The sequence below is a fragment of the Rhinoraja longicauda genome, chromosome 1, assembly GCF_053455715.1.
Source record: "Rhinoraja longicauda isolate Sanriku21f chromosome 1, sRhiLon1.1, whole genome shotgun sequence".
Taxonomy (NCBI): domain Eukaryota; kingdom Metazoa; phylum Chordata; class Chondrichthyes; order Rajiformes; family Arhynchobatidae; genus Rhinoraja; species Rhinoraja longicauda.
The window spans coordinates 2,554,239-2,579,628 of NC_135953.1; the positions used below are offsets into that span (position 1 = coordinate 2,554,239).

At 44.1% G+C, this 25,390-nt stretch overlaps 1 protein-coding gene across 1 annotated transcript in view; it reads left to right on the top strand.

The window, feature by feature from the left end:
• LOC144598283 (uncharacterized) overlaps positions 1-25,390 on the top strand; it is a 209,539-nt gene that overhangs the window by 149,486 nt on the left and 34,663 nt on the right. The window contains exons 16-21 of the mRNA XM_078408248.1: positions 70-116; positions 1,368-1,508; positions 3,828-3,959; positions 4,845-4,892; positions 5,382-5,519; positions 8,421-8,549. Coding sequence (XP_078264374.1) covers positions 70-116; positions 1,368-1,508; positions 3,828-3,959; positions 4,845-4,892; positions 5,382-5,519; positions 8,421-8,549 — 635 coding nt within the window. The remainder of the gene's footprint in view (positions 1-69; positions 117-1,367; positions 1,509-3,827; positions 3,960-4,844; positions 4,893-5,381; positions 5,520-8,420; positions 8,550-25,390) is intronic.

The following is a 25,390-nucleotide window of genomic DNA, read 5'->3' on the forward strand; positions in this document are numbered from 1 at the left end:
ATTGCAACCTTGACACTAATCATGACATGTTTAGTTTACTGTAGCTGACTGACTAATCTATTGTTTCAGAGATGAGTGAGGATGAGAGTGTCACAGAGCAGAAGACTCAGTCAGAGGTGAGTTCCATTTACTTGTTGAAGTTAATGCGTGGAACCTCGCTGTTTCATACTTCAACTGGGTTGTTCTTCAAGGGAATTGACAGTTCTTTGTAACCATTTTAAATTTTGTTGGCACTTTCACTGGAGCCCCAGATGTATATATCACACTTGTTTCAATTATCATACAGGCGGAAACAGGCTCTTCAGCTCTACTCCATGCCGATCAGAATGCTGGCTCTAAGCTAGTCCTATTTGCCTGCTTTTGTTCCATATCCCCTCTAAACCTTTCCTATTCATGTACCTGCCCAAGTGTCTTTTAAATATTGTTATATAACTAAACCTTTCCTATTCATGTATCTGCCTCAACTATCTCCTCCGACAGTTCGTTCCATATACCCACCACCCTCGACGTGAACAAGTTGTTCCTGGGGATTCTATTAAAGCGTTCCCCTTGCACCTTAAGTCTCAGTCTTGATTCTCCATTGTAGATGGGGGCATCTTGGTCGGCATGTGCAAGTTGGGCTGAAGGACCTTTTCCTGTGCTTTATGACTCTAAGATTCATCACCTCATACCAAGATTAAATTCCATTTGCCATTGCCCAGCCCATCTTACCAGCTGATCTATAGTTCTGGAGCCTACACCAGTCTTCTTTCTATCGAGAAACCAATTCTTGTGCTACCCGCAAGCCCCTTTCTCTTAGGCATCTGAAAGAGTGTGATCCCCATTAGAATTCTATAGTCATGTAGACCCAGGCCCTTCGGCAGAACTGGTCCATGCTGACCAAGATGCCTCATCCAAGCTAGTCTCATTCGAACCCATGCCTGGCCCATATCCATGTATCTGTCAAAATGTCTCTGAAATGTAATTGTATCTGCCTCAACTGCTTCATTTGGCAGTTTGTTTCATTTACCCACCACCCTCTGAATGGAAAAAATTACCCCTCGGGTTCCAATTAAAGTTATACCAAGAGCACCCTGCTCTCCTATTCTGTGTCTCAGCTAATAAAGGCAAGCATCCTGTATGCATTTTGCACCATGCTGTCTCCCAGTGCTGCCACCTACAAGAATCTTTTGAATTTGTGCACCAAAATTCTTTATTCCTAAATATACTCCAAGGCTAATATACTCCAGCGTCCAAACTTCATATGAATTTTGTGAGTGGTATTTTGCTGTTTTGAACCTATTAATATTTTATCAGTATATTGCCTTAACCTGTATATGATACAGCTGAAAGTATGTTGGTTTCAAAGGATTATTTTTGCTTTGAAGGTTGTTTCCCTCAACGACAAAGGTAGAGTTATTCGAATTAGCAATCTTCCAGCTAAAGGATACACAGAGGAGGACCTGAAAAGGCTGGCAAAACCCTTTGGACCAGTGTTGAATGTAGTTATCACATTTTCCCGAAACCAGGTAAGTGTTGCCTACGTGGTAGTTTACACACATTGAACATGGAAATGTACATATGTCATAAGGAATAGTAGAATTAGGCCATTCGGCCCATCAAGCCTACTCCGCCATTCAATTATGGCTGATCCATCTCTCCCTCCCAACACCATTCTCCTGCCTTCTCCCCATAACCTCTGACACTTGTACTAATCAAGAATCTATCTATCTCTGCCTTAAAAATATCCACTGGCCTCTACAGCCTTCTGTGGCAGAAGATAGACATAAAATGCTGTGGTGGGAGGGGGAGAAGCGAGAAGCAAAAACAGGACAAATTAGTGTCGGTAACAGATGACCTCAGGCAAATAATTTTCATTGTTGGCTAATGGCAAGTGTGAGCCCAAGAGGGATACACAGTTGTGAACTGTGAAACTGGGTAGTGGTCTTTTTGTGGGAGTGGGGGAAGAGGGAGGTGTTTGTAGAAGTTACCTAAAACTGGAGAATTCAACATTCATCCCATTGGGTTGTAGGCTACCCAAGCGAACTACAAGCTGCTGTTCCTCCAATATGTGTGTGACCTCACTCTGGCAATGGAGAAGGCCCAGAATAGAAAGTTCAGAGTGGGAAAGGGAAGGGGCATTAAAGTGGTTAGCATCCGGGAGATTGAGTAGGCCTTGGCAGACTGAGCATAAATGTTTAGCAAAACAGTCACCAAATCTATGCTTTGTCTCGCTGATGTACAGGCTTTGATATGTCTTTGATGTTTTGGGTCGATACACTTCTTCAGTTTAGAGTCTGAAGAAGGTTCTTGACCCGTAACGTCACCCATTCCTTCTCTCCAGAGATGCTGCCGGTCCTGCTGAGTTACTCCAGCTTTTTGTGTCTATCTGTTAATAAATAAGTAATGTGTTATTCTGTGTAAATTGTCAGAAAACGCAGCACTGGAGTTATCAGCTGGTCAGGAAGCATCTGTGGAGGGGATAGACGGATGAAGTTTCGGTCTGATCAGACTAAAGAAAGATCCTGAGCTGAAATGTCTGTCCATTTCCCTCCACAGATGCTGCCTGACCTGCAGTGTTCTTCCAGCACTTTGTTTATTGCTCAAGATTTCAGCATCTACACTTCTTGGTTTTCTCCATTGTCAGTTATGTCGGGGTTACTGTTTTGTTACAGGGATTGTGTACATCAGACTGATGTGTTGGAAGGAATTGCAGATGCTGGTTTACACCAAAGATAGACACAAAATGCTGGAGTAACTCAGTGGGACAGGCAGCTTCTCTGGAGAGAAGGAATAGGTCTGAAGAAAGGTCTCGCCCCGAAATGTCGCCCATTTCTGCACAGTTTAAGAATAAGGGGTAGGCCATTTGGAACAGAGATGAGGAAAAACTTTTTTAGTCAGAGAGTTGTGAATCTGTGGAATTCTCTGCCTCAGAGGGCAGTGGAGGCCAATTCTCTGAATACATTCAAGAGAGAGCTAGATAGAGCTCTTAAGGATAGCGGCGTCAGGGGGTATGGGGAGAAAGCAGGAATGGGGTACTGATTGAGAATGATCAGCCATGATCACATTGAATGGCGGTGCTGGCTCGAAGGGCCGAATGGCCTACTCCTGCACCTATTGTCCAGAGATGCTGCCTCTCTCGCTGAGTTACTCCAGCATTTTGTGTCGTATCTTAAAGAAGCTAAGTATTGAGTCCACAAGATAATTATTTTAGTATGCCAATGCCTCAGCTTTGCCATGTACAGTGACAATTAAAGAATGTCCAAATGTTATCTACTACAAGGCGTAGTAAGCTGGGCACATGGGCACTGAAGATACAAATTTAAACAGGCCAACGTAGTGCACAATGCAGAAAAAGATACTTAAACTTTGGAGGGATTAGAGTACAATTTTCCAGATGCTTTTGCAATTTTAGAAACCTTGAATTCCAGGAGTTTGGAAGGCTGAGGTATGATCTAATCAGAGTGTTTAAAATAATAAAGGGATTCATAAGCAAAACACGGTGCTGGAGGGACTCAGCGGGTCAGGCAGGAACTGAACAGTATTTTGGATTGGCACCCTTCTTCACAATAAATGGACAGATGACAGACTGAAGAAGGGTCCCAACCCGCAATCTGGTCTGTTAATTTTCCTCCACAGAGGAAATTTGCCTGACCCACTGAATTCCTCCAGCACTGATATTTGCTCAAGATTCCAACACTTGCAGTTCCTTGTGTCCCCAAGAGGATTGCGAAATCAATTGCAGAAATATGGGGACAATTTGCAGAATTAATTAATTTACTGTTACCTTTTCTGTTATGTTACATTATCAATTTCCCCTCACTAAAACAGTTTGTTTCTATCCTAAGGCATATCTGGAAATGGCTTGCATGAAAGCAGCGGCCAAAATGGTGGAGTTTTACAGCCTTTCTACAATCAAGCTGAAAGGAAATGCTATCAGTATGGAAGTACTACATCAATATTTGGATCTAAGCAACATGGTAAGGGACCAAACAACTGTTAGTCAGTTGTTCACAACAGGCTGATGGTCAGTTAAAAGACATTTAGACAAGTACATGGATAGGACAGGTTTAGAAGAATTTTGCGGGCAGTTGGGACATGTCGGTTGGCATGGGGAAGTTGGGCCTAACGACCTGTTTTCATGCTGTCTGACTCTGAGTTGGCAGCTTATTATATTACTTTGCAACTGGACCAGGTGTAAAATAAAGGTCAAATATCATTTGTGCTGCTCTCTCCAGTTTGATCCACTTTCAGGGGGTAGCGCAGCGGTAGAGTTGCTGCTTTACAGCGAATGCAACGCCGGAGACTCAGGTTCGATCCTGACTACGGGTGCTGCACTGTAAGGAGTTTGTACGTTCTCCCCGTGACCTTACGTGGGTTTTCTCCGAGATCTTCGGTTTCCTCCCACACTCCAAAGACGTACAGGTATGTAGGTTAATTGGCTGGGTAAATGTAAAAAATTGTCCCTAGTGGGTGTAGGATAGTGTTAATGTACGGGGATCGCTGGGCGGCACGGACTTGGAGGGCCGAAAAGGCCTGTTTCCGGCTGTATATATATGATATGATATGATATAGAAGGAAAATAGTCAAGTATTTGCATCACCTAAGTAGTTATCAAGCAAGCTACTTTAGAACATAGACCAGTACAGCACAGGAACAGGCCCTTCAGCCCACAATGTCCATACCGAACATGATGCCAAGTTAAACTAATCTCATCTGCCTACACATGATCCGTATCCTTCCATTCCCTGCATATCTACATGATAGACTTTGCGAAGCTTGGGGCTGCGTCTGTACAAGTTGATTAGCCTCTAATAACAGTTATATATAGTCTACTAACGGACAGTTATCTCTTCTGTTTCTAGGAGGTTATATTTAAGGATATGATTGAAGATTCGGAGTTTAAACCAGATGTAAGTGTTGTGCTTTTGATGTTATCAATGGGAAGGGACTGGCTGTTCAGATGTGTGACCCATTACTTTGTCAGTGTAAAGGATTTATAAATGGATTTGCTGTGTTGTGTGAGTGAGAAAGTACCACAACAATGGGACTGGAGGTGAGAAGGGAAGTAAATTGTGCAAGTTATGCACCTGATTATGATTCGGTGCTCCAGGTTGAATGGTGAGGCTGGGATGGGGATTGGCTGTGATATCCTCTGCAAACCAAGTCTTCCACTGGTGACTGTTTGAATCTACCTGAGGCATTGCTGGAAAGCTGCTTGAGGCATTGGAACTGTGCTGTGATGGTAGTCGGGAGGCAAACATGCTTCAATAGGCGGGCACCAAATGCTCACAGCCCTACTGCTCCTGGCACCAGCTGTATTGTGACTGCACAGTGTTACTCATTATCTTTTGATTGTTACCTTGTTTTATTTCCTTGGTCTCCTCGTTCTCTTCACATAGGACGGGTGCACTATATATGACCATTTAGTTCACATAAGCAATCTACCTGAGGATGGCTATACAGAAGTTGACATCCTTTGGGTTGCTTTTCGATTTGGAAGAGTGAAGGATTCAATGTTCTTGAAACCACACAACAAGGTAAATATCTGGTGTTAAAATTGGTTTATTATTCTTGTCATGTGTACCGAGATAGAGTGAAAGACTTTGTTTTGTGTGCTAGCGAGGCAAATCATACCATACATATTACACTGAGCAGTGCAAAAGAGGAAATTGAGTGCAAGTAGAGTGTTGCAACTACAGAGACAGTACAGTTTTTAAAAGTGCAGGGGCTTAAAGTAGATTGGGTGATAGGGAATTCATCAGCATGTGAAGGAAGGAGGCTGTTCCTGAATCTGGTGGTACAAGCTTTTGTATCTTCTACCAGAGGGGCGAGAGTAGAAGAGAGAATGACCGGTGTGTTCGTGATCCCTGATTATATTGGCTGCTTTCTTGAGGCAACATGACATATAGATGGAATTGATGGGAGATGGCTGGACTGTGTGATAGACTGGACTGCGTTCACAACTCTCTGCCATTTCTTGTTGGGCAGAGTGTTGCCTAAACAAGCTGTGGCCCATCTTCATGTTTCTAAGGTGCTTGGTTGGTTCGAGTTGTTGGAGACACGTCAAAGCTCCTCAGCGTTCGGTGAAAATAGAGGCATTGTTGTGCTTTCTTGGCTGCAGCATCTATGTAATTGGACCAGAACAAATTGTTGATGGTGTTTACACCTAAGCACTTGAAACTCTCGACCATCTGCACTTCAGATCCATTGGTACAGACTGGGGCCTTTACTCAGGCCGCTTCATTTCACTGACCACTTCTCTTGACCTGCTGAACTTGAGGGAGAGGTTGATGTCTTGACACAATGCTGCTCAGCACTCTATCTCCTTCCTGTACTCTGGCTCATCTTTATTTGAGATTTGGCCCACTACGATGTGATCATCTGCAAACTTGTAAGAGAGTTGGAGCAGAATTTGGCCGTACGGACGTGAGTGTAAAGGGAGAATAGTAAAAGGCTGAGAAGGCAGCCTTGTATGTACTGGTGCTGAGATTTATCTTGGAGGAGCATTGGTCGCCTGTCCCTACTTATTCAAGTCGTAGTGCTGGTCTGAAGTTGTTTTGAGTTGGTCAACTGGTCCATATTCAAGGACTCAGTGGGCAGCCACTGCTGTGGCAAACTGCATCAGCAAGTGCATACAGGACTACGTGTCAAAGAAGTCAATTGGAGTGCTCCCCAATCGGAAAGCATGGATGAACCATGAGATCCACTCCCGAGTGAAGACCAAGTCTGAGATATTTAAGTCGAGCGATCGCGACCGTTACAAAACATCTAGAGACTACCTTCACAAAGCCATTGGAGATGCCAAGTGATAGTTCCGGACGGACCAAGATAGAGTCCCAGGCTAACCACAAACACCCATCGACTGTAGCGAGGCTTACACACTATAATGGGCTGTAAAGTGAAGTTGGGCCGAATCGCCGGCAATAGCCTGTCTCTCCCCGATGAGCTCAGTGCATTCGTCAGTCGATTGGAGCAGAATGTCAGTGGAATGGCATCACCCGACTCGGCAGTCTCAGTGCATCTGTACCCACACTCACCATCACAGGCATCAAAGTGATCCTCCTGACAGTGGACCCGTGGAAAGCAACTGGCCCGATGGAGTCCCTGGTTGTGTCCTCAGGACCTGCTCACATCATCTGCAACAGGCCGATTCGCCCAACTCTGAACTCTGGAGTAACTCAGTGGGTCAGACACCATCTCCCTGGAGAAAAGAAATAGTGATGTTTCGGGTCGAGACCCTTCTTCAGACTGAGAGTCAGAGGAAAGGGAAACGAGAGATATAGACAGTGATATAGAGAGATATAGAACAAATGAATGAAAGATATGCAAAAAAGTAACGATGATAAAGGAACCAGGCCATTGTTAGCTGTGGCCTAGGTGAAAACGAGTTACAGACAATGAGATTCACCAGGTCGACATTGAAACTAGTACAATGATCAGGGTGGGGGAGTCCTGGTGCGGTCATTGGAAAAAGTGTTGTCATGCTTGCCACTACTCATTGATGGAAAGATACAGCATGGAAACAGGCTCTTCTGTCCACCAAATTCACAATGACCATCTATCACTTTCGCAGTAGCCTTACCATGGACATTAGGGTTAGGGTAGGGTTAGAGTTGTGTCTCGTTCATCTGTAAATGTTCAAGAGAGTATTCGTCGGCATACCGAATCGGCTCTCTGGCGCTGTGAGAGGGCAGCTCTATCAGCTGTGTCGCCATTTCTTGGTGTGTGGTCACTCCTCCTGTTTTAGGCTGGAATTGCAGCCAACAGTAGGGTTAACTGGAGACTTTTACTTCGTATAGTTTTAAGAATGTGTTGAGCACTGCAGTTTTGGGTACCACATAACAAAGGTTCCTGTATATGTTACATATCGTATATTTCGTCCAATATTGGATGACAAATAAAGCTATCTTGAATAACCTAATGTCTTGTATGTAGCCATGCTAATGATGGACATTGCCAGAAGTGTTGTCCTGCCTGTCTACTGATCTCAGATGTCATGAAACTTGGAAGCCTCTTTACCTTTTAAGAAATTCTACCCAGTTTTGCTCCTGCAAGCAAACTTGCGAGAATTGTCTTGCTGGCCCTTGGGGATGAATCAGAGGCCTGGTTTAAATGCTTAGTTCACGCTTGGTGCCGATCACAGCCTGTGTTAGACGCATTGCCAAGACTAGTTGTGTGTCTGATCTGAGGGGAGGAAAGCAAGTCATGGTTTCTGCTTGTGATGTTTATCCATTGACTAATGCAGAATAATGTTGTTTGCAACCACAGTCTTGTCCTGGGTTCAAGGTGGCTCACTCAGACAGGGGAGGCCGTGGTGTTGTGCAGGGGAACAGAATTGACACTTGGGGCTTGGAAGAAATATTGGATTGAGAATTATTTATGGTTGAGTTTATGTGGTCAGCACAGTTTAACCTTGCTTTGTGTTGTGATTGCTGCAGGTTCTTATACAATTGGAGAGTGGGAATGCTGCCACATCCATGTGCAGCTTTTTCAGAGAAATTCCTCATGACTTCCACGGAAAAACTCTGGAATTTTCTTTGTCCCCTCATGCAGGAATTCAGCCCGAGGTATGTGGTCGAGGTGTTTATTATATGTGGCTGATAAAAGGTTGATTACAAAGGTCTCAGTTTTGAGGTGTGTGAAGAACGTTGTTGAACTCGATGGGGTTTGGATGGGATCATTGCATCTGTGCTCTGAATGGAGTATGTTAGAGTCCCTTTGTCACTCCAGACTTGTAATACAGGAGAGCGTGTATTAGGTGTGTGCAACTGCTCTACACGTGGACTTGATAGTGGCTAGCCACTTTGAATTGCCATGCCATTCTAGGTGTGCTTACGTGCAGTGTACACATTATCCCATCCACGTTAGAGGCTTCTTACTGCTCTTCCTGATATCATGATTTTTTGTGTTGTCTCTAATTTGTCAAAGTTTGCATTAAAAAAAAAATGACTGTGCCAATTACCGAGCAAGCTTCTGGCGATGTTGCCCTTTTCTTACACGGTCAAAGTGGATGTAATGCTGATCTGATGCGCCTATTGGGTAGTCCACTTGGGTTGACAGGTTTTGGGGAGGAATAAGGCTCTGAAAGTGATTCTTGAGGAAATGTCAAGTCCTCAAGAGTCAAGAGATTATTCCTCTTCCTCCACAGAGAGTGGAATTAGTCAGGTTGTAAACTAGATACTTTCCTTATTAACCTCTGAAGGCGTACATTCTTGATCATTCTGTAAGTATCACTTTCCATTTCTATACCATTTTGGTCACAGCCTTGAAGACTCTGACATGTTTAATTTATTATCTTCATTGCAGCTTGACTTCATCAGCGACAGTCCAACTGGGTTTCGCTTTGATTCTCGTCCAGTTCCGCAGCTCCGATTGGACAACCCTCAAAGGAAAGCTCCTCAGGGTCCTCAGAGTGTAGAGCCCGGCCCAGGGGGTGGCGAACAGTCAACCAGCAAGGAGCCAAATCCTTGGTGGGGGCGCTCCAGTAACTCAATACAGTTCATGCCACTTCCCCATGCCAAGCCAGCACCTCAGGCTGCATCAGCCGCTTCCGAACAGTCCACGTTCGAGACCATTCTGTCTGGCACAAGGGCAAAATGGTCGTCTGAGCTCCTTCATTGGGCTGGTGGGCCCCTGAAGGGTTCTCTCGACGACCGGAGCTGCTGCAAACCCATGATCCATCGAGAGACGCCACTGGAATGTCATGTTCTCTTACCCTTGGCGTTTCGCCTTCCACTGAGTGTGGAGCACCAGTCCCGACTCCGGTTCCACGTCGGCATTCCAGACGTGCCCGCCGTCGTTGCTCCTGAGGTCGACCAATCAATATTGGACCTCCTCATCTCGAAGGGGGTCGTCTCCACCAGACAGGAGCTGAACAAGTTGCTGGGGGCAGTAGAGGCAACCCGAACCATACAGAGTAGGGTGAGCGAAAGTGTCGGCCCTCTCATCTTAGCTGCCCAGAACTTTGAGCTGGACAAGTTGAAGGGCGTCCTTGATTCCCTCTCTCCCAGCCAGCTGAAGGAGAAGCTGGTGTCTGTGATCACTGCCAGTCGTTTAGCGGTGGTTTTGGCCGGGCAGACCTACACTTTCCTTTCTGAGTTGAGGTCCGATCGGCTGCTGCGGGAAACTGGCATGACAAAAATTGCTCCCAGCCCATTGGATTTCCCCAACCTGTCCACCGCAGAGTTGTTAGGGCCACATTTTTTGGATGATCTGACGTGCCGCATGCTGGCGGCAAAGCAAAAGCAGCACACGCCGGCGGCTGCAAAGAATCTGTGCTCGTTCATGTCGATGCCACAGAAAAGGAATCCTCCGCCCACAGACATGTGGCCCCAATTTGGTAAGGCCTCTTCCGTCTCTGCTTCAAGCTAAAGGTAGTAGGTCCCCCACTTAAGCACTCGACTGTCGCTTCCTACCCTATTGCAAAAGAAACTCCTCCAGACAAATGGCTCTCAGTTTGCACAGGAGGAGGAGATCTGTAAGTTATTGGAGCAGGTGGCACAGTCCCTGGCAGGTACTTACTCGAGAATTCTTGGCTTCATGCTTTCAAATTCATGTCTCGAGAAGGGCATTCTTTTTCAGATGCCAAACCTGTTCAGTGTTGAGTCTTTAGAAAATTAGTATTTGGCCATTGCGGGGAAATATTCCTAAGTAATCGTCAACGATGGTGTTTTGTAAGGTTATGTTTTGTTGTCTGAGCTGAGTTTCAACCAAAGTGCTTGTAGCTACAGTAATATTTAAATTCTAATCTTGTAGATGTATACGTTTTGTTTGATTTGAGAAATTGTAGTGAAGTTGTAAACATTTGGGCATTAGTGCTTTATGAGAGCACCGAAAAAATCATCTAAGTTATATCGTTGGGTTTCTATTCCCAAAGGACTGCTGGTATTCATTTCACATAGAGTTGGACAAGCGTTTAAAGATCTAAGCCCATGTCTTATTAGTTGATGAATTTTATCCACAAAACGACACAGTGCTGGACAGGCAGCATAGAAAGAGAACATTTCGGTCAAGACACTTCTTCACATACAATTAGCTCCAGAAGTTTTACTTTTTGCAAGTGAAACTCTTTTGCAAGAGAATGGTGGTATTGCAACGCACAGGGGCAATTAAATAGTCCAGCCTCCTGCCTTGTCCCGATAAATATTTCCTTTTCACGTTTTTGCTCCCCTTCCTTCCACAGAGCACAGAAATGGGCCCTCTGGCCCAACTTGTTGCCTACCTGAGTTGGAACAATTTGCCTGCGTTATGAACCTTTACTATCCATGGACTTAACTAAATGATTTTGAAATGTTGTAATTGTACCGACCTCTGCCTCTTCCTCTGGCAGCTCGTTCTATATATGCACCACCCTCTGTGTGGAAAAATCTGCCCCTCTGGCCCCTCTCACCTCAGGGCTGATATCCCAACCCTGGGAAAAAAACTGTGCATCCATCCTCATTATTCTAGCTACGGTCAGCGTGTCATTTTTCTTCTAATATATCATCATAATATAATCATAATCATACCAGCATCTGTCAAAAAAATGTTAGGGTCTATAGTTAAGGCTAAATTACCTGAAAACCATGTACATTGATGATCAAAGACAGCTGGTATCTGGATATGCCTGAAGAATCTCATTGAATATTTTGAAGACGATAGTACACTAAGCATTTTGTGTACATCTACCACAATGTTGTCTGAATTCCAAGGATGAACTTGGAAATGAAATGATCTTTGCTTCAACCATTCTATGGAAAGATAATCATTGGATGTCAAAAGGATTGCTAAATGCCTGCAAAAAGAAAAACACACTATACAGAGAATTCGTTAAACATAGAACTATAGGAGCAGAAAATAAATATAAGAAATATAAAAACAAGTTAACTAATATCATGAGAAATTGTAAGAAAGAATATTATAATAAACTATTAGAAAACAATAAACACAACATTAAGGGTATATGGAATATATTAAACAGCATAATTAGAAATAACTCTAGACAGATTAATTACCCGCAGTATTTTATAGAAAATGATAAGACTCTAAATAACATGGATGACGTGGTTAATAAATTCAATAATTTTTTTGTAAGTGTTGGACCTAATTTAGCAGAAAAAATCCCAGATCCGGTGACATCTAATGATAATCTTATAGAAACGAATCCAAGTACAATGTTTCTTAAACCGGTAGAAGAAATGGAGATTGTAGATATTGTTAATAAATGCAAATATAAAACATCCACTGATCATAATGAGACAGAAATGAAAATAGTTTAAAAAAAAGGTAATTGATGGGATTTCCAAACAACTAACACACATTTTTAACTTATCATTACAAACCGGTCAATTTCCCAATAATATGAAAATAGCTAAAGTTATTCCGCAGTATAACTGGAGATAAACACCACTTCACAAATTACAGACCTGTTTCTCCCACAGTGATAGAAATAGAATTAGGCCATCAAGTCTACTCCATTCAATCATGGCTGGTCTACACCACCCTCCTCACCCCATTCTCCTGCCTTCTCCGCATACTGACTACGGGTGCTGCACTGTAAGGAGTTTGTACGTTCTCCCCGTGACCTGCGTGGGTTTTCTCCGAGATCTTCGGTTTCCTCCCACACTCCAAAGACGTACAGGTTTGTAGGTTAATTGGCTGGGTAAATGTAAAAATTGTCCCTAGTGGGTGTAGCATAGTGTTAATGTACGGGGATCACTGAGCGGCACGGACTTGGAGGGCCGAAAAGGCCTGTTTCCGGCTGTATATATATGATATGATATGATATGATAACCTCTGACACTCGTCACATGTAGGCAGATGAGGTTAGTTTATCTTGGAGACATTGTGGGCTGTACTGTTGTGTACATCCTGTGTTGTACTGTTCTATGCTCTATGACTCCAGCATCATCCTGGGGATTCATGCTGCCTGTGCACAGTGGTTTTAATGTCATTTTATGGAAAGGTTTCCAAAGTTGCCCTTGCTATACCAGTGATATCCACTGTTTTATTTTCATTAATTGTTGGTTCTTTTTTTGGGGTTCTATTTATAAAAACCCAAATGTTATTATCAACCATAGGCTTTGGTTCAAACATTTATACTCTCATTTCCCTCTCTAGTAATGACTCTTCCACATCCTTCCGCAGAGCTTTACAGCTCACATATACTGACAATGAGATGAAATGTTATTAAATATCATCACTATGCCCTCATTCTTTCATCAAAACGAATCACCGCATCTTTAAAGGTCAAAGGCATCTTTTCTGATGCCCGTGAAAACACTTGCAGTTTAGCTCAATATAAACTATTTTCGTATCGTTCAGGACTAACTTAATCTTTCTCTGTCCAACTTTGGAATGGATTACCAGCAAACCAAATAGGATGTTAAGAATATAAACCAAAATACTATAGATGTTGAATAGCTGAATTTAAAAAAAAGTGAAACATAGATGCTGCAAATATCTGGTGGGTCTTGCAGAAAGGAAAAGAGTTCCTGTGTCAGGCTGATGATGTTGGGAGCTCTGGAATTGTCTTTTATGTTTCCTATTTTCCCCTCTTTCCAACGGGTACTGAAGTCGTTTCCCCCTGGAGGGGTTGTTATTTGATTGAGTATGTACATCCACTGCAGTGCGAGCTCAAGAACTTTGATGGATTTGAGATGTTAGTTTTCAATAAATGGTGCATTGTAGTCTTTGGAAGTTGCTTTTAAATGACAAGAAGGTGTTGCTGTAGTATGATGGCAAACTGGGTTATAGGCCAGACAAAAGTAGAGAGGTGTACGTAGAGAGGTTTAAGTCCTTTGGTCTGTGGGCTCCGCGAGTATCCTATTCTGGGGCACTATCGGTCCAGATTGTGGGCACATGTTTACAGCATAGATTGGGCCCTAATTTGGTGAGGTCAGGCAGCATCTGTGGAGGGAAACAGACAGGACATTTTGGGTCTGGAAACTTTGATAGGACAATGAAGGGAGGGGGTTACTGTGCATCTTTCCCAAGTTGAATCAGCCCTGGAAGTGTTTGGAACAGTGTAGTGAGAACACTGTTCTGTATTTTATCACTTGCCTGAACTGAAAAGTATTCACTCAATCGTTATTAAAGACTGGCAAATGTTGAATCCAGTATCTACTAAATCTTTGGCAGAGATCTTATCCCTATCTCCATACCTTTTTGGCTGGAAGAGTTTCAACACAACTGGGTGTGACTAGAAATGGTGCGATTGTTCCCGGTCAGTGGCCCACGTGCGGATTCCAGGAGAGAGTAATGCTTCATTGTGTTGTGTCTAGCTCTCATCATCACACCCTAGCCTTGTTACACCAGATCATACTGTGGATTGCACTGTTGGAAGGAATGAGTGTGAAAAACTCACATGGTGTTAGCTGACATGAAATCCTCTTCATGTGCCATGTTTGCATTTTCTCTACTTCCATTGAAGCCTGCATTTATCCCGCTGGAGAATTCAAGGGTCCTTCCCAATGACTGACTGGCCACTAACCACTGACCTCTCAAGGCCTCTGCCTCTTTGAGCCAGCAGTTCTGAGGACCAGATGGCACGTTGTATTGAACCTGCTGCCATTTTCGGGACCTGTGCCTCTCTGCAACCCTGACTGAGTTGATGAAAGTCTCCTCTCTCTGCCGGTTGGAATGGTCCCAAATGAAAGGAATGCCTGATTCTCACTCCAGGTTCCAGCGTGTCCATGGGCCGCCATATCCCAGAATGGGTCAGAGGTGCCTCTGAAGCAGCTGGAGAGCGATGGACATGTCACACTGCACTGAATGCTGTTTTGAGTTGGGTCAGAGTGAAGGGAGCTTTGCTCTGTGTCTAACCTACTGATGACTGGCCTGGAAGTGCTTGATGCAGGCGAGAAAGGACTGCTGCCTTTGCAGTGTGCCCAGAACAGGCGTAGCTCCGGCTACCAGTGTGTAAACGTCCTGCAACATTGTCGTCGGGAACATGGGGTGATCACGCATATCTCACTATGGTAAACCTCTTCTCCTGGAATGCAGTGTTGAGCAAAGTGCATTCCCCCAGTCATCTGTCTGTGTTTTCCTCTCCTCAGGGAAAAAGACTCGTAGATGAGACTCTTTCAGCAGTGAAGATGGGAACTCGCATTACCCATATACGTTCTGTGACGAATCAGAACGCTGCAAAAGAACACTCTGCTCCAGTCTTGGCAATTTGACCTTTATCCTGTCTAATGACCAGGGTTGCCGGTAGTTAGTGCAAGCCAAACAACAGTAATATGAATTGTGAGCTACCATCCTTTAGAATTGGCAGGCTGACTATCCCTTTTAATTACAGCAGTAATTGTTTCTTGACGTTTAACAGTGTGCGTTATAGGATATGCTGCTTATTTTCAGAATCTGCATTCATGTATTTTTAGTTCAAAATGGTTAAAAATAATAAACACCCACCTTAGACAATGGTTGCTCAATTTCGTCTTGCTTTCACTGCTATTTAGTGGGACTTCCTGAATTTTTTAAAGATGGTCTTACTTATAAGCATACCTGTGATGAAGACCAGTCTTATTTTATTTTCTGTTGTTTTGTGGGAGAGGAATGCAGTGTGAAAGGAATTGTTTTAATTTGTGTTTGGTGTTGCTGGCAAGACCACACTTATTGCCAATGTCTGAGATGTAAGAAAATGGTGCTGGGCAAATGTTTTGCAGTTGAGTTGCAGTGCTGCCTTTCACCTGGGTAATGTGAGTCCAGTTTCAATGTTGGGCAATATTAATATAGATGCAATTGCAGATGCTGCTTTACAAAAGACGCAAAGTGCTGGAGTAACTCAGCAGGTCAGGCAGCATCTTTGGAGGGCATGTGCAGGTGATGTTTTGGGTTGGGACTCTTCTACAGACTGTAGTGTGGGGGAGAAAATGTGAAGCTGGGAGCAGGATAAAACCTGGCAAGTGATGGGTAGATACAGGTGGGGAGGGTTTATTGACAAAGGCTAGAGATAAAAAAAGAGACAAAAGGTGGTGTAATGAGAAGAGGGAAATGTGAAGGGAAGGGATTTGGGTGGAAGGGGATGGAGGCAGGGGAAAGTGGGGTCAGATAGTAGGAGAAATGAGTGTGCATCTGGGTGGGACACAGAAGAAAGCGGCAATAAAAGAGGATGGATGTAACCTAACATTGGAGATGTCATTGTTCATACTGTTGGGTTGTAAACTATCCAGCGGAATGTGAGGTGCTGTTCCTCCAGTTTGCGTATGGCCTTACTCTGCTAATGGAGGCAGCCCTGGGCTGAAAAGTCAGTGTGGGAATGGGAAGGGAATGGGAAGGGAAATTAAAATGGTTAGCAGCCCGGAGATCCAACAGGCCTAGGCGGACCGAGCCTATATGTTAGGCAAAACAGTTGCCTAGTCTGTACTTGTCTTGACAATGTTAATATTAATGTTCCTGTTTGCAATGGCCATTGACTTTGGGACACGATTGCAGGCAGGCAAGCAGCTTTAGGAACCCCCCCCCAGAGTAGAGGAATCTAGAACTGGAGGGCAGAGGTTTACGGTGAAAGGGGAAAGATTTTTTTGCCATGGGGGGATGAGCTGCCATAGAAAATGTAGGTGCAATCACAATGTTTTTAAGACATTTAGACAAGTGCATAGATGGGAGGGATATGGGCCATAAGAGGCAAATTGGATTAGTTGAAGGAGCCATTTGGTTAGCATGGACGAGTTGGGCCGAAGGGCCTGTTTCCGTGCTGTATGACTCTAACGTATCACTAAATTTCCTTTCCTAAGACAGTAATGTCCACTTTTTGCATTGATTTCGTGTTAATGCCAAATATATACCTAAAAAGCTATAAAAATATATAATTCTCTTATAGCTCTGCTCTTTGCCAAAGTCTTTGCAATATAGTCCATCCTTAGTAAATGATGTTAAACTGTTACCTCGTTTTCCTCTGGATTGTAGACATCAGCAATGTGAAAGTTCAGTTTGGTATTGTTTTTCATGGATCTTGCAATTCAGTGTGGTCTTTCTGTGACTAATTGTCTGCTGTGCAGTCACAGTGTCCACACATTGCTGGCTAAAGTACTGTAGGAACTCTTGTGGTTGGGGTCGGCACCTCAGCTCCTACGCCCTTTGTCACAGCGCCACAACTCCCATCTGAAATGACTTGGTAAGAAGATAAAATAGGACAGAATCTTACTGATTCTCCAAGTGCACGCAATAAAGTCATGATATGAGCAACAGAGCAATGACGACGCGGTGTAAATACTTTCTAGAGGCGGTTAGTTTAATGGATTTGTTCTAGTGAGCAGGAAGATAGGTTGGACACAACACAGCAGTGCTTCTGGCAATAGGTGATGTTACCACAATAAAGAACGTTTATTGAAGTACAAAGTGTGCGGATGATAGAAGTGTGGTTGGTGTAGTCTAGGTCTTGCACAAGCCCCACAGAAGAGACTCGTTCAAAGGGTTAATGCCTCTGAGATCCTTGGCAAATTGGATCCAAAATCAGCAAGAGGAGGCAGAGAGTGATGGTGGAGGGCTGCTTTGTGATTGGAAGCTTGTGACTGGTGGTCCTTAGTCTTCTCAGGCTTGCTTCATGCTTTGGCATTTTTGTTTGGCCTCGGCTTCAATGTAATTATAATATAAATATTATAGTGTGAGATAAGAACAGGAAGCTGTGGTACAATATGTTCAAGTGTTCAATTGTTGGTAAGACCGGGATGGTTATTCGGTACAGTTCTGGTTGTGCTACAATGCAGGAAGGATCTGATTACACCAGAGCAGGATATTCAACAGGGTGTGGCCTGGGGTGGGACGGTTCCGTAATGGGGTTGGGGTCTCGAGAGCCAGGGCTTATTTTCCTTGGAACAGAGGAGCCTGATGGTGGTGAGAGGGAAGGCACACCTGGTGTGTGGTAGCAAATAGAAACTATCTCCCATTGCAGAGGCGTCTAAAACCAGGGGGCGGAGGTTTAAAGGGAGGGCTAGGATGTTTCAGATAAAGGAGTTTCTTCACTTAAGGCAGAGATAGATAGATATTTGATGAGTACAGGTGTCAGAGGTTATGGGGAGAAAGCAGGAAAATGGGGTTATGAGGGAGAGATAGATCAGCCATGATTGAATGGCGGAGCAGACTCGATGGGCCAAATGATCTAATCCAGCATCATAAGATCATAAGACAGATGATCTTATGATGCTGGAATCTTGGGCACACATAAAGTGCTGGAGGAATGTTTAAATGACAGCTTTGGTCCGGGACCCTTCTCATGAGGTTTGAGCTGTGCGGGAGTAAGAACATGATGCGCATCTCCTGGCTTTGTTTTCCTGTAAGTGGCGCGTTGTTAGCAAATGTCGATCACGAGTAGCAGTCACTGTGCTGTGCTATCATGTCCTGCTTGCTCGTGATTACTGCTTGTCTGATTTCCTTGAAAATAATGAACCTGGTGTTACTCATTCAGTTGACACGTGGAAGCTTAGGTGTTCAGTGGCACCAGTGGCATGTCTAGTCCAGTTTACCTGGGATGGTGGGGAATCAGGACTGTGGTTGTGTGAATCACTAAGCAATGTACCTGTGCAGCTGAGTTTACGGGTACTCGGCTGTGTCAGATTTTCTGCTCTCTTTCATTGCTTTCCCGGTGTGGGCAAGTTGAGCCAAAGGGCCTGTTTCAACGCTGCAAGACTCTATGAAGGTTGAGTACCTGTGCCTGGCTGGTGTGAGGCTGGCAAAGTGGCTGTTTTAGAAGAGACGGGACACTTTGGTGGCTGGACTCGCCCGTCACTGTGGACATTATTCCTTGAGACCATACATACGGCACCCTTGTGTACAGCCAGTCTTGATATCCTCACCATTGTTGATATCAGTTTGTGTTTAAATTGTAACTATGTTCTCATTGTAAGTTGACTAAAGACTCTTCTTACCAGGTTCAGTGGTATTTTTTAATGTCAACATCTTTAGCTGTTGGTATTGGTTTATCATTGTCATGTTCGCCGAGATAGAGTGAAAAACATTGTTTGCATGCTATCCAGTTAAATCATACTATTCGTGAGTACAATCAAGCCAAGCACAAGTGCCATAGGTAGTGCGACGAGAAAAATACCAGCGTGCAGAATATAGTGTTGGAGCATCATAGCGATGTAGTTACACAGTCCAATTTTTTTTAAAGTGCAAGGACCTTAATGAGGTAGCTTGGAGGATTGGGACTACAGCCTAACTTATGGTCGTCTGATAGCCGTGGGGAAGAAGCTGTTCCTGAATGTGGTGGTGCTTGCATTCCAGATTTTATATCTTTGCCCGAGGGGAGAAGGAATGACTAGGATGTGAATGGTCTTGATGGCCGCTTTCCTGAGACAGTGTTTAGTTTGTTTTGTTTAGTTTTGTTTATTGTCACGCATACCAAGGTACAGTGAAAAGCTTTTGTTGCGTGCTAGCCAGTCAGTGGAAAGACTACACATGATTACAATCGGGCCATCCTTAGTGCACAGATACATGATAAAGGAAATAACGTTTAGTTCAAGGTAAAGTCCGTTTAAAGATAGTCCAAGGATCTCCAATGAGGTAGATAGCTGAGGACCGCTCTCTAGTGGAAGTGTACAGCGTGAAGTGTAGATGGAGTCGATGGGATGGGAGGGGGTACTGGTTCATGCGATGGACTTCACCTCTTTAGGTGTGGTGCAATCTCACCAAGTGTTTATTGTTGGGAAGGTGGCATACTCGTGCTTAATCAGACTGATGTGCTGCACTGTCTTATGATTCAAAAGCTGCTGCATGTTGACTTTTGTCTTCCCACTGTCCTCATTGCTTGATAATTTAAACGATCAAATGGTGTGAGTGTGTTTTCTGAAGCAAGTGAACATGTTAAACCCAAAGCTGTATTGTATTTCCGTCTGAAGTAGTGGTTTCATCTTCCATGTATGGTTGCTGAGGCAGCATGAATAGTTTTTTTAAATCAGTGTCTGATCCAGTTTGAGGTATTACCCTCCACACAAAGGCACGGCCTTATTGATAGTGCTGACCTGACCTGTTGTTAGCTTGGCTGTGTGACTTGCTTGCAGTTTTGCCACATGGATTCAGGTGCCTGCGATAGTAGGGTGGGCAATGTCACACACGAGGTCACCTCATTCTCTAGCTCCCATTCATCATGTCCCACCTTCAGCCGCTGTGTAATGTGCTGTTCCAACTGGCCTTTACAGATGTGGTAGCAAACATATGTACCGTAGCACAACCTCCATGCTGTGGGTCAAATGCCAATGGCTCATTTACTCATCTCCCTTCAGTGATGCCTGGGAGAATTGAAAATTAACGGACCATGTGACTTTGTATTATGTTTTTGAATGGATGGGAGCTATGCTACATTTACTGCTTGTGACCAGAACTAATGAGTACATTGTGCAGTCTCAATCAGCTACTCTGGGATTAAAGTCAAAGGAACAGTTTGTTACCAAGGAGCACTACCAAACAAACCACACGATTGGGCTCAAACCATAATTGGGTGCCTTTTTAAAGAAGGGTGAGCAAGGGAAATTGCTCGGCAGCTGATGGGATTGTTGTTTGTGAAAATAAATGGGTTTTGGCTGCGCTAACCACTGCTAACATTATTTCTCAGTACGTCGGGATTGACAATTTCATCGCACAGCTGAATTGTTTGACGTTTTCCATTTCAGTGGTGCAGCTGGTAGAGCTGCTGCCTCACAACACCCAAGACCCGGGTTCAACCCTGTCTGTGTGGAATTTGCACGTGGATTTATTCCAGGTGCTCCAGTTTCCTCCCAACATCCTTAAGTCGTGTGGGTTTGTCGGTCAATTGGCCCTCTGTAAATTGTTGCCAGTGTGTTGGGAGTGGATGTGAAACTGGAGTAACGTAGAATTAGTGGGAGCAGGTGATTGATGGTCGGGCTGGATTCGGTGGGCTGAAGGACCTATTTCCATGTTTCTCATTAAAAAAAGCTAAAACTTTGGTTTCTAAAGGTTTGCTATTCATGCAGGAAATTTACTTTTAAAATCCTACATCCGATCATATTTGGGATTTGGATCATTAAAATAAATCACTCCGTACCTCCCTGCTGAGGCTGTACCTGTGGTTGGAGAACTGCTGGCTGGCAAACTTCCAAGAAAAGTTGTGGCCTTGAATACAATGTCATGCAAATTACCTGGAATGAGGGCTTTAGGTTGATTACTGTTGTTACGTGTACAGAGATACAGTGAAAAGCTTTAGCATGTAATGCTATACATTAATACAACCAGGCCAAATGCAAGTACTACAGGTAGAACAAAGAGAAAAATACCAGAGTGCAGAATATAGTTCTACAACATCATCGTAGAATAACAGTTCCAGAGACCGATGTTACAAAGTCCAATGTCCGCAATGAGGTAAGTTGGAAAATTAGGACACTACCCTAACTTATGGAAGGACCATTCAGAAGTCTGATAACAGAGGGGGAGAAGCTGTTTCAGAATCTGGTGGTGTGCGCTTACATGTTTTTGTATCTTCTGCCAGATGGGAGCAGGGAGAAGAAGGTGGGAAAGGTCTTTGATTATGTTGACTGCTTTCCCGAGGCAACGTGAAGTGTAGATGGAGTCGATCATGGTCTGCATGATGGGCTGGACTACATCCACAACTCTGCAATTTCACAAATCTGTCCGATTTTAACAAGGCAAACATTCTAAAAGAGTTCCCCAAATGCCCTCGATCCTTGGGTGGTCCAAGCTGAAAGGAAAGTACAAATACAACTATTTTTCAAATGCAGGGAAGAAAAAATGATGATTGATAGACCAGTTAGCCTGACATATGATGAGATAGAATCAACACAGAAAATCATCTTTGGCAAACGAATCGTTTTTTTGTGTGGATGAAACTTGCAGGATGATAAGTTCATAAGTCACAGGAGCAGAATTGGGCTATTCGGCCCATTGAGTTAACTCCGCCAATCAATCATGGCTGTTCTATCTTTCCCTCTCAACCCCATTCACTTGCCTTCTCCCTGTAACCTTTGACAGCCTTTCTAATCAATAACCTATCAATCTCAGCGTTAAAAATACCCAATGACTTGGCCTCCAAGCCATCGGTGACGATGAATTCCAGAATCTCCACCCTCCGGCTAAAGAAATTCCTCTAAAGGTAGATTCTTTTATTCTGAGGCTGTGCCCTCTGGTCCTAGACTCTGCCACTAGTGTCCACTCTGCCCAGGCCTTTCATTATTCGGTAAGTTTCAATGAGGTCCCTCCTCATTCTACCAAACTCCAGCGAGTTCAGGCCCAGTGCCGACAAATGCACATCATACCTACTCATTCCTGGGATCATTCTCATAAACCTCCTCTGGACCATCTCCACCACCAGCACACCCCTCCCCGGATATGGGGCACAAAACTGCTCACAATTCTCCAATTACTGTCTGACCAGTGCCTAATAAAGCTTCAGTGTTACATCACTACTTTTATATTCTAGTCCTCTCTCAATGAATCCTAACTTTACATTTAGCTTCCGTGCGTCAATGGTAGGGAAGCTATTGGAGAGGATTCTTTAGGATACGAGTTACTTCCATTGTGAAGGGACTTAGTTAATGGGGAGAGTAGCCGTGTCTTTGTACCACCCGTTCCTTCTCTCCAGAGATGCTGCGTGTCCCGCTGAGTTACTCCAGCACTTTGTGTCTACCTTTGACTTAAACCAGCATCTGCAGTTCTTTCCTACACATGTCTTTGTACATGGCAGGTCATGTCTCACAAACTTGATCTTGTTTTTGAGGAGATGACGAAGATGATCGATGAGAGTAGGGCAGTGGAGCTTATCTGTGGATTTGAGCAAGGCATTTCATAGAAATCACCCATGGTAGGCTGATGCAAAACTAATAAAATGCACAAGATCCACAGTGATTTTAGTCGTATGATATCATCTTCCCTTCGCCGACCAAGATGCCTCATCTATACTTGTCCCATTTGCCCATGTCTGGCCCATATCCCTCGAAACTATTCCTATCCGTATACCTGACCTAGAATCTTTTAAACATTTAAATCTTTTATCTATCCCCAAATCCCTTAATTACCTTAACATTCAGAAACCTATCAATTTTGGTCTTAATGAACAGGATCTTAGCCTCCAATGTCCTGTGGGGTAGAATATTTGAGAGATTCTCCAGCCTGAGTGAAGAGATGTCCCTTATCTGCGTTTGAAGCTGCCTACCCTTGTTCTGCGACGGAGTCATGGTATTGGTTTGTTCTTATTCCAAGCGTGAATCCTAAGTTCTTAAGTTGTAGGAGCAGAATTATGCCAGAATCTTTATCTCTCGGCCCCATTTTCCTGTCCTCTTCCCATAATCCGTGTATTGATCAAGAACCTACCAGTCTCCACTGTAAAAATATCCATTGACTTGGCCTCCGCAGCCTTCTGTGGCAATGCATTCCACAGATTCACCACCCTCTGACTAATGAAATTCCTCCTCATATTTCTAAAGGTATGTCCTTTTATTCTGAGGCTGTGGTCTTAAGACTATCTCACTAGTCGAAACATCCTCTCTTCATCCGCTCTATCCAGGCCTTTCACTATTCGATAAGTTTTAATGAAGTCCCCCTTCGTCCATTTAAACTCTAGCGAGTTCAGGCCCAGTGCCGTCAAATGCACCACTCATTCCTGGGATCATTCCCGTAAACCTCTGGACCCTCTCCAACACAGCACATCCTCGGATATGGAGCTCAAAAATGCTCACAGTTCATGACTAAGAGTTCATGAAGAGTGAATAATTCCGAATGCATCCAGTGCACTGAGGAAATGACCAGTGGCTGGACAATCTGGCTGATGGCCATGTACTGAGCTCGGGATTCCTGAGCCATACCTCTGTGTTCTGGGTTGGGGTCGGATGGTTTTGGACAGTAAAGGAGCTTGAGCAGGAAGATGAGCGAGGCTTTGGATCGGTTGTGATCCCAGTGACGGAGTGGTTTCACAACTCCAAACCTCTCTTCCATTGATTCCATCTACACCTCACGCTGCCTCGGCAAGGCCAGCAGCATCATCAAGGACCAGTCCCCCATCAAACAAAAGGTATAGAAGTGTGAAAACACACACCTCCAGATTCAGGGTCAGTGTTTTCCCAGCTCCTATCAGGCAACTGAACCATCCCACCATAACTAGAGAGCAGTCCTGAGCTACTTTCTACCTCATTAGTGACCCTCGGACTTATCTTGCACTAAACGTTATTTCCTTATCATGTATCTATACACTAAATGGCTCGATTGCAATCATGTATTGTCTTTCCATTATCTTTGTTGGCACACAACAAAAGATTTTTACTGTACCTCGGTACACGTGACAAAATAAACTAGAGCTGGCTGCTTTGCTCCTGCTCCTGTTAATTTACTCTCATATATATGACTTTGTGTTCCCTGATTGCTGTTATTGGCAGAGCTCCAAACACACAAATATCTTCACCTCTCATTTTTGAAATGCTGTCCACACTGACACAGAAGTTCAGTCCACCTGGTCCCTGCCAGCTCTCAAGAGATGAACACATCAGTCTCAATCCACCCTCATTGCAGCTTATTCTCTCACGCTTATCAATTCCCTTCGGCCCATCATCGACTACACAATCTTATTCATTTACTAGTAATTAGTCCACCGCCTTGTGTGACTTGTTGATTGAAGTGCTGGTCTTGATACTAAAATTCCACCAGGCGTCCAGACAGGGTTTCAGATTCCAACCACTCTCGAAACAAAACAAACAGTGCTGGAGTAACTCAGCGGGTCAGGCAGCATCTGTGGAGAACATGGATAGGTGACGTTTCACAGAGTGCTGGAGTAACTCAGCGGATCAGGCAGCATCTCTGGAGAACATGGATAGGTGACGTTTAGAGTCGGGACAGTTCTTCAGACCTGAAACGTCACCTGGCCCACTGAGTTACTCCAGTACTTTGTGTCTTTTCTTTGTAAACCAGTATCTGCAGTTCCTTGATTCACCCTCAAAACAAACTCTGCTTTAGACCCCCTCCAAACCCTCGGGCTTTGCAGCATCCTCCACTCCAAGATAAACAAACTCAGCCTATTCAGTCCCTCCTCGTACCATCCCAGGTAACATCCTAGTGAATCTGCACCCTTAACAGTGTGATCATATCCTTCCCATAGTTTGGGAACCAGACTGCATGCAATACACTGGCTCCAGTCTAACCAGTGTTTAATAAAGTTGTATCATTACCTCTCTGCTCTTTATTCTATCTCACAACAAATGAAGACAATTATCTAATTTTTCTTCCCAACTGTTTCCGAACTGAAACTGAACGAAACAATACTACTCTAAATGCAGCGTCACCATCGCCTTGTATAACTGCAACATGACCTCCCAACTTCTACGCTCACTGCTCTGACTGATGATGGCCGATGTGCCAAAAGCCTTTTTGACCACCCTATCTACCTGTGATGCCACCTTCGAGGAACTTTTCACCTACAGTCCTAGATCCCTCTGCTCAACAAATCTCCCCAGAGCCCTACCATTCACCGAGT